Here is a 9,955-nt window from a genome sequence, read left to right on the forward strand (position 1 = left end):
CATTTCCCCAAGACCCCCAAATAACCCCACCTCCCTCTGCTCTTTTAGGGTTGGGGGATGACCTTTCCCCCATTTCAGGGTGCATAGCTCAGGCAGTTCTTCCTGCTGAACTCAGCAATTATATTTCCCTTCCTGGCCTAAGGTCATCACCTCAGCTACCCATTTCTGAAAGGTCTTGTCTCATGCAGGCCTGGTGTCAGTGAACTCTGTGTCCTGGAGCTGTTCTTCCCCATTGCTCAGTGGAATCAGGGAGATCTCTGAAAGGCAAAAGTCCTGGATCTGGTACCATAGAGTGAACTGCCCATTGTGGTAGGTTACTTGGACAGAAGGAGGGTCTTTGGAGAAAATGTCAGAAGAATTTACAAAGGTCTCCCTTCTTTAATTCTTCTTGCATGACTATCTTCTTCTTTATTTCCTTCATGGATTTTTTACTGTATGTGTGATCTTTGTCTTCTATCACAATGTGAAGAATATAGAAATATGGATTGCATGAAGCCACTGGTATAAGCTATATCAGACTATTTACCACCTTGGGAGAAGAGGAGGGAAAGAAACTGAATTGTAAAAGGTCAGAAAACAATTGTCAAAAATTGTTTCTACATGGAAAATTTTAAATTAAGCAGAAATAAAGGCCATGCATTGAGACTATGCTCCCCTTCATAGACAAAAATAAGACTGAACATTTGAGGAAGAACATTTAGCCTTGCCCTGGGTAGCCCTTACCCCTGAGGTTATCTATGAATTCAGACAACGTTTTTGAGGCTGTGAGGGAAACCGAGAAGTGTAGACACCCCTGTTTCACAGAGAGGGAGCTTAGCCCCATTCCTCCTTGGCTCATATATAGGTTGAGACCTAGAAGGAGGCATACCTTAGGTGCAGAATTCTTGAGTTTAAAATTCTCAAAGGAAGGGAAGAATATGAGAAATAGAGGATAAGAGCTGAAGTGAAATGGGGCACCCCCACACTTCAACCTAGACACAAAATGTAATCAAGGAGACAAATGCTGGGTTATGCTAGATAAACTGCCTCATATTGCTGTCTCATCTACCCTCCACCTAAACCAGAGGATCTTAAATTTTTTTTGAGTGTTATCTGGTAAAGCTGATAATCTGAAAAAGTTTATGAATGCCTTCCCAGAATGTTAAAGTGGATTTTTTTTTTAACTTTAAGTTGTGAAGGAGCTATTGCACTAACTAGAGATTAGTGAAAATAAAGATGAATCTTTTTCCCATCTAAGTTCATAGATTCCCTGAAACTATTCTCTAACCCCTCATGGATCAGTCTATCCCAGGGGAAGCCTGCCTGACATAGACAAGTATAGCTTTGATTTTGAAGTCTAAGTTTGTAGCATTCCAAGCATATTCACATCTAAGAAATATAAATGATGTATGGTTATAGTGTTTCTTCAGACACAAGGTTTGAACTCTGATATTTGTGGGCGGACTCTTGACCTAGCCATGCTGCCTTTGTTCAAGGCAAACTCATTAACATTTTGTGCAGAGTCAAATTCCTTTGTAAAATTGTGGGTTGAAGTCAACACGCCCAAATGGTGTCATCATTACTATCCTGTCCAATATGAATTATCTATGCTTTGTTACGTATTCATTGAGCACCTCCCAAGCCACACTGAAATAAATTTGGAAGGCAGCCCCATGATTTCTCTCTTGGGCTTTGCATTCTCACTCTTGGTACGCTTATTTTCCTATTTTCTTTCATTTCCATGTGTTCCATTAGTTCTTACATTTTCCTTCTAATTTTCTTACCAAGGAGAATGTCATAGGGGTTCACGCCTTCCCTATTCAAAAATACTGACTTGTCTGTGTCTCTCATTATTCACCAATTTTCTCAGACTCCTTGCTCCTTCTCAAGCCCCAACCCACAAAGGAAAATTCTTTCTATAACTACAGCTGACTGGCAGGTTATAAAGTTCCATTTGGACTGGGAAGCCTTCCCTGGGTATGCCAGGCAATCTTCTCTGAATCTCTCTATCCCTGACCTAGCCTGGACTTCACAATTTGGAATCTAATCATAATCGTGTTTTCTGTACTATTGTTCCATATGTGTTAAACTTATTTCCCAGGTACCCTGGAAGCAGTTTAAGAGTCCTCTAGTTCCAGAATCTTCCCCTTCAATAACTCATTGATCATTATACTACTTAACAATCATGGTTTTATTTTAATATAATTTTTAATGCTTTTCCATGGTTATATGATTCATGTTCTCTCCCTCCCCTTTTCCCTCCAATAATGATGTTTTTAGAAATTATCATGCAGATTTTTACTTTCATGAAAAAGTCCTAGAGACCAAAGGACTGGATTTGGAGATTGAAGATTGTTTTAATGGCCATTCAGAAAATTACCACTCATATACCCATCCCTCTTTGTTTTACCCATTTTACATCAGCTCTTCTCTAGTTTCAAGGCCCCCAGAGCCTCATCTTTTATTGTGAGAGAGACATCTGATTCTTGTAATCTGTCATTGTCTGGAAACAAAGGAAGGAAACAATCCTGTCTGGGTCTTATTTTCCAGAGCTAGGATATGAGAGGGGAACACCAAGGAAAGGCTACTGATATAAGCTTCTCCTGTGAGTTCTGATTTCTCATGCCCCAAAGATAAGGGCTGGTCCCTTTATTCTATCCTCCATGTCAACCCTTCACTTATCTGCAGTTTGAACATAATCCCCTCCTTCTCCACTTGGAAAAGTTAAAAAAAATACCAGTAAAGAAGACCAGGAGAGAACCAAGGATCCATACTGTGGTTGAGAAACAAGGAATCTTTCATGTTTTGCTTGTCATATTCTAAGAATATTTTTGGTGTGATTCATCTCATAGTTCTTCCAATTGATGTCATCTGCCATTGAAAAAAGATGCATAGAGAGCTAAATTGAAGTTAGAGCTCAGCACACTAAAAGAAAGAATTTGGCTTATGATATATTTTTTTCACAGGTAAAATATTGGGTGACTGAAGGATGAGGGTGTCTAAGGTTGACATGTGACTGGCAAGGGCAGGTGACAGGTGAAGGAAGGGGTCTGAGGTTGACATTGTTGTCTATCAGTGAGATATGCATATCTTAAAAATATAGAACACAAATGTCATCTTTATCCATTTATCAGTGGTTATCAGGGATGGTCTTCTCTGGTCAGACCAATTCCTGAGTATAGAGAAGCCCTTGAGGTATCCCCTGAACTTCTGGGTTTCCTGCATCCCAATCCATTTCCCCCTCTCTTTCTGGATCCTACTACAATTCTAAGGCCTCAGAAGGTCACTGATTTGTCTTGAAGACACAACAAATTAAAAGCTGTGACTTTTGCCCCCAGTCCCACTTCAGTACAGTATCTAGATCTAACAGGAAGAAAGAAAAGAAATATCCAACTTCAAGTTCTGCATTAAGGAGTTCCCAACTCTGATTTACAGCACCCAGCTAGGGAGACACCCAGTTCCTTTGACTGAAATCTCTGTATTAATTTTTGATCTGAGTCAGAAGCAGTTTCCCCACTCAGGCAGCTTATTATACCACTGCAAGGAATTCCTACATAAAAATGTTTTTTATCAACAAGTTTGTTCATCTAGAGCAGTGATGGTGAACTTTTTGGGAGACAGACTGTCAGGCTCTGCCCCCACCCCCAGAGACAGAGTGATGTGCCCCTCCCCCACACCAAGTATTAGGTGTAATCCCCCCTCACCCTACACAGGGGAAGGAGAAACTGGGCTGCTAGGTGGAAGGATGGGTGAAGTGAGAGGGATGTCCTCAGTGAGTAGAGAGAGAGGGAGGGTAATGGCCTAAGTGCTCTGCTCCCCTCCAGCTCTGTTGCCTGTGAGCCGCCCACCTTATCCTCTGTGTGTTCCCATTGGCTGCTTAGCAGAGGGGTAGGAGATGTGAAAAATGTCGTCAGGACTGGTGGAGTAGGGGAGGGAAGCAGCTCTACCCAAGTCCCTCTACCTTTCTAGTAACAAACTCTAGGTGAGGAGAGGGCAGTTACATGCCCACAGATAGCACTCTGTGTGCCATCTTTGGCAACTGTGCCATAGGTTTGTCATCAATGCTCTAGAGTCTTAGAGTTTAACAGCTTCTAATTTGGGAAATAGAGAAATTGAGGGCAAAAAGACAAGCTGCCAGGTCAGGATGTGTGGAGTGGAATTTTGGAGGAATTTGTACCCTCAGAAATCACTCTAATGAGCAGACAGGAGGCTTTAAATAGATGCTTGCAGAGAAAATGTGACCTTTATTAGAAAAGGAGAGAAGTTGGGGAGCACTGCCTGAGTAGTCTATCCAAAGCAAGTGTCCACAGATATTCACACGAATTCAGAATGTATAGGAATTTAACACAAGACTTTTCTTCTTGTCGATCATAACCTGTGTGTAACGCAATGTTTTTATATGTTACATTCCTTTATCTTATTCTACCCTCCTTAAATTTTTTCCAACACTTCCAAACCCATGGGAGCATTCCTTAAGTTTGCAATCTCTAAATTGAGTCAGAATGTAGACATGTTTAAGGTAAGGTTTAAAACTTTTCCCATGTGAGACACTGATACTGCAGGGAGGTGGGGGGGGGGGGTGGCCTCATTAGAAAAGAGTGAACTAAGTATATTTATTTCTCTGCTCTTCGTAAGGCGAGATTGGTATCTCTTCTGAAGGGCACATAACTTTCACTAATTCTCTATAGGAAGTTGGCAATCTATGTTTACTAACTCCCCCCATAACTGCAGGAAGGACAAGAGCAATGACCTCCACGGTGATCCAGATGGATGAGGATGTGGCTCTAAAATGGAAAAGAGAAGTGAAAAAAAAGGTCCTGATCCCTCTCTGGCCTGGCATTCACTAACTTCTTCCCAAACCTTCCCCCACTAACTAACTTCCCCCCCCCAAAAAAAAACAACAACTCCATATTCCCCTGCCCTTGGTGGGGGTGGCCTTTTCCCTAGCCCCTCCTCACTGTCCTTACCCCATTTCAGAGTGAAGAGCTCAGGCAATCCCTCGCGCTGGACTGGGCAGCTGTATCTGTCTTCCTGGACCAGGGCCATGGCCACAGCAGCCCACTTCTGGAAGGTGCCATCTCCCCCTGGCCTGGTCTCAATGAACTCTGTGTTGTGGAGCTGTTCTTCACCATCCCTCAGCCAAATCAAGGAGATGTCCGCAGGGTAGAAGCCCTGGGCCCCACACCGCAGGGTCACCTCCCCGCCTATGCTGGGTCACTCTGACAGAAGGTGGGTCTGGGGGCAAAGGTCAGAGACATTTCCAGCCTCACTCCTTTCTCCCTCTTCCCTTCAGAGCACAGGGACACAAAAGGCAAAGGGATAAAATCAGGTTGCAGTTGCAAGGGAGGGGGCGAAGGGCTGAGGGAGGCTGAGACTGGACTTTGTGCCTCGCACACGGGGGGAGGGGAGTGGTGGACGGGGAGGCGGGGGGCGGGGCGGCAGTACCTGTCCTCAACAGAATATCCTTTCCCATCTCCAGGTACGTGTGCAAATATGCCACGTACGTATCCTCCAAATAGGCCTTATATCTCTCCAAGATGAACTTATCCGCCTCCCACTTGCGCTTGGTGTTCTCAGCTCCAGTGTCCATTGTCGTCCACGTGAGGGTCCCGGAGTCCAGGGCAAGGTGGTCACGCCCGTCTTAGCCGTACTGATAGAAGCCTCTCATGAAGCGGCAGTCCGTGGAAACCTCGCAGCCAGACATGCGCTGAACGGTGTGCACCCGTGCCCCGCCCCCAGCCCCAGGGTCAGTAAGTGGTGTCCCAAACTAGCACTGACCCTGTCATTCAACCTATAGACCTGGGCTGGACTGGAAGTAACTCCTTCTGCTGTGGGGAAGCCCTGTTCTCGTGTCCTCAGTGCGAACCGCCGGTGACATTTGGAGGAATTCGCACCCCAGCCTCCCCTGCGCCCCACTCTGGCCAGGGGCGTGACCAGACACCCCGGGACCTCACGTCACGCACCGCCCTGGCTCTCGTTGTAGTAACCGCGCAGGGTTTCCAGATTCACTCCGTAAATCTGTGTGTTCTCCCTGGAGATCCGTGTGCTCTTCTCCCAATAGTCCGGGTCCTCTTGGTCCATATTGTCCATCCACGGCGCCCGCGACTCCTGCCTCTGACCCTCGCTATCACTGTCGAAGCGCACGAACTGCTGATCGTCCACGTAGCCCACGGAGATGTACCGCGTATCTCCGAGCTCCGGACGGGACACGGCGGTGGAGAAATACCTCAAAGAGTGAGAGGCTGAGACGGAGGGAGAAGGACCGGACTCAATCAGGGTAGTGACTGCGCAGCCCCCACCCCTTCCCAGGCAGCCTAGGCTTGAGTGTAAGCAGTCAAGCTTAGGGCGTAACTCTCTCCCGGAGTGTAAACCCCCCAACACACATCCCACTGTGCCCCAAATGCCTCCCGCCTCTCGTATCCCAGCCCCTCAGCCCCTGGCACTCAGTTCACCACGCTGGGTAGTAGTATTCTCATGAATAAGGCGCTTTGAGATCAGAAAAACGGTTTCACTAACAGCAACCTGGGCAAGTCCTAGTGTTCCAGTACCTAGATTCTGTACCCCTCTCAAATACCTTCCCCCTCTGATTTGGGTCTTCGATCTCTCACAGTCCTCATCCCATGACCCCTACTTTTTCTCCTTGTTTGGCCCTGGCTTCCTCCCATCCGCTCCCCATACTCCGAGTTGGATTACTAAGAAACTGCTCCTGGTTCTTCAGGCCTCGCCCTTAGATACAGGGGCGCCCAGGCAGCACTGCTCCCTTCCTAATTCCCCAGAGTCTATCACCCCTTTTCTCCGTCCCTCCACCTCTACCCTCAGTGGTCCATGTCCTCACATCCATTTACCTACCCTCACACTCTGCTCCCCACCTCCCACCCCCCAAAAAAACTCAGGGACTGACACCAAGACTCCCGCCCCTTGCCAAAGTACAGCTAAGGGACACCAGACTGCTGGTCCCCAGAGCACACGTGCATATTCATTGCTTCCTTCTTTAACCTCCACTTCACTTGAGATTAAGCAGTTTGTTCCCTGGGAAATCCACTCCGTAGTAGTGTAGGGAGAGCTCTCCGGTACTGAAACCAGCCCTCCCTCCCTCCCCCTCCCTACATCTATGCCTGTAAGTGTGGTCCAGTCTTCAGGCTGACCTTTAATACTATTCTTACCTTAGCTGCCCAGGATTCTGTCAGGGTCAGGATCCCCAACAAATAAAGAAAGAGCATATTAAGACTCCATGGTCCAAAGACAGATGAAACAATATCACAGAAACGATTTAAATTGGGTTTATATAGGAATGGATCCTGAACTTCTGGTTGGTTTCAAACAGCCCAAACTACCCAATAGCAAATGGAATACAAAAACAAAAAAAAAAACAAACAAAAAAAAACATCATTGGTGGATGGGCAGAACAAACACATAAGCAAGAGATCAAAACTGAAACGAACACCTTTAAATACCCAGCATTATAATAAACCTTTTATCTTTTATGTAAGAATGGCCTCTAATTCTGTGTAGCATCTGAATCTCCCTCCTTGCCATCAGCCAAAAACATAAAACTCATATTCCAGGACCAAATCTGATAATTACCAAGAAATAATATTCCACCCTTTAACCCTTTTCCAAACTTCCTTTCTCCTCTATTGGCCTTCCTACTGCCAGCATTCTTCATTTCATCCCTCTCCTCTGCTTAGAAGATCAGAAACAAATTTACTCCGTATAGACCAGAGGGCATCTGATGATTAAAATCTCCAAGAGCAATTTGGGAAGGAGTATGTTGCCACCTTCATTTTAATGACATCTATCCTAGCTGTAACTCATTCAAGTCATATTACCTGCCCAAGCATTATAGATAACCAAGCAAGGGACCCAATAGTAAAGAGTAAATCAGATTCCAGTAACTGAAGGACTTTGTCTCAAAATAAAAGGAGAAATTAGGTGGCTCAGCAATACCCTGTTTGATCAGACCACATCTAGAATATTATGTTCAATCTGGAGCACTACATTTTGGTGAGTGAACAAGCTAGAATATGTTCAGAAGACAGGGATAAGAATGATGAGGGAATTGTTAGAGGAGACACGATAGAGGATTGGTTTAAGGAACTGGGGATGTTTAGCTAGGAGCAAAGATATGGAGAATATAAGATGGTTGTCTTCAAATATTTGAAAGATTGTTTGGAAACAGCATTAAATGAGGCCTAGAGGATACAACTAGGATCTGAGTGATATGCTGATTTCACCTCTATGTAAGGAAATCTTCCAAAAGATTAGGTCTCAGAACGAAACTGGCAGAAAGCCAGAAATAGACACAAATGTAACATCAATGAAGAACTGTGTCTGAAGAGGGAACCCTAACCTTCCAGAGCACAGAGCCTAACCTATAAAAAGATTGGAAAAATGATCAGACAACAAAAAAAAGGACCTAAGAGAATTTTTATGCAGAGAGAAGGCACAGACACAGAAGCAGACATTGAAAGCAAAGCCACCATAGGCAAAGTCCAAAAGAAAAATGTGAATTAGACACAGATATTGGAAGGACTCAAAGAAGTTTTCAAAAAGCAATTAAGAGAGACAAAGGAAAAATGGGGAAGAGAAATTAAAGCAATGCAAGAAGAAATGGGCCAAATGAAAAAGGAGGCTCAGAAGCTGTTGTAAAAAAATCATTTATTAAAAAATTAGAATTGGGCAACAAGAAGCTAATGATCTCATTAGACATCAAGAAGCAATAAAACAAAATAAAAAGAACATGAAATATCTCATTGAAAAAACAACTGACATGGAAAACAGATCCAGGAGAAACAATTTAAAAATTATTGGATTACCTGAAAGTCATGATTAAAAAAAAAAAAGATTGGACATCATAATACAAGAAATTATCAAAGAAAACTTCCCAGCTATTGTTAAACAAGAAAATAAAATAGAAATTGGAAGAACTCACAGATCAACTCCAGAAAGAAATCCTCAAATGACAACCTCCAGGAATATAATAGGTAACTTCAAGAACACCCAAGCCAAGGAGAAAATACTGCAAACAGCCAGAAAGACACGATTCAAATACAATAGAGCTACAATCAAGATCACACAGAACTTAGTGGCTTCTACATTAAAGGAAAGTTGAAGATTAAGAAAAATAATTTAGTATGCATTTTTTCAGTAAGAAAATATAGCTCCTACCACGTGCCAAGTACTATACTGAGCTCCTTAAAGTTAATACCTCATTTGATCCTTACAACAACCCTGAGAAGTAGGTACTATTATTAACCCCATTTTACATCTGAAGAAACTGAGGTTAAGAGATTTGTCCAAGGTCACACAAATAGTAAATGTATAAGGCTGTTATCTCAGATCCTCCTGCTTCCAGGTTGAGCACTCTATTCCCAGGCAATATTTAGGGTTTTTAAAAAAATAATTATTGATCAGTCCCTTTCTCTCCTCCTGACATGATGGAAGACATCATAGGGAAAAATATATAGATCATGTTTTTCATTTTTACATTTCTCAGTTCATTTTCTGGAAGTAAATATTCATAGGCTATATATAAGGTTCTCTTGGTTCTATTCAGTTCACTTTTCATAATTTTATGAAGTTATTTCCAAGGTTTTTTCCCATTTGAATTTGTTTATGTAGTCAATTTAGAACATTATTCCTTGGTTACAATAATCACATTATTTCCCTCTCTCCCCTCCACTTACCCTTCCAACAGCAGACACACAATTTCATTGGGTATTACTTGTGTCATTGATCAGAACCTATTTCCATGTTGTTGTTTACACTAGGATGTTCATTTAGAGTCCAAATTGTAATATTTAAAAGAGTTCTCTGTCATAAACTGTGGCATTTAAAAGAGTTGATGCCATAAACTGTGGGAGTTAAAATGTTGTGGTTGTAAACTGTAGTGATTAAAATAGTTGAAGATATAAATTGTGAAGATAAAAGAGTGGGTGAGTAAATTGTGACCGCAGGAAATATGTTTTCACCGCAG

At 43.2% G+C, this 9,955-nt stretch overlaps 2 protein-coding genes across 3 annotated transcripts in view; both read right to left on the reverse strand.

Annotated features, from left to right (window-relative positions):
- The window catches only part of MODO-UK (HLA class I histocompatibility antigen, A-69 alpha chain-like), a 29,129-nt gene extending 23,933 nt beyond the window's left edge, over positions 1-5,196 (reverse strand). For both annotated transcript variants that reach the window (XM_056814069.1, XM_016428852.2), the window contains exon 1: positions 4,947-5,196. In XM_056814069.1, the coding sequence (XP_056670047.1) occupies positions 4,947-5,025 (79 nt within the window). In that variant the 5' untranslated portion in view covers positions 5,026-5,196. The remainder of the gene's footprint in view (positions 1-4,946) is intronic.
- A 381-nt stretch (positions 5,197-5,577) lies between these two features.
- LOC107651120 (RT1 class I histocompatibility antigen, AA alpha chain-like) lies at positions 5,578-6,655 on the reverse strand. The gene is made up of 2 exons (XM_056814707.1): positions 6,611-6,655; positions 5,578-6,390 (listed from the first exon to the last, which is right to left on the reverse strand). The coding sequence occupies exons 1-2, from the start codon at positions 6,653-6,655 to the stop codon at positions 5,935-5,937; spliced, it is 501 nt and encodes a 166-aa protein (XP_056670685.1). The 3' UTR covers positions 5,578-5,934.
- Positions 6,656-9,955: the final 3,300 nt, after the last annotated feature.

The sequence above is a fragment of the Monodelphis domestica genome, chromosome 2, assembly GCF_027887165.1.
Source record: "Monodelphis domestica isolate mMonDom1 chromosome 2, mMonDom1.pri, whole genome shotgun sequence".
Classification (NCBI taxonomy): domain Eukaryota; kingdom Metazoa; phylum Chordata; class Mammalia; order Didelphimorphia; family Didelphidae; genus Monodelphis; species Monodelphis domestica.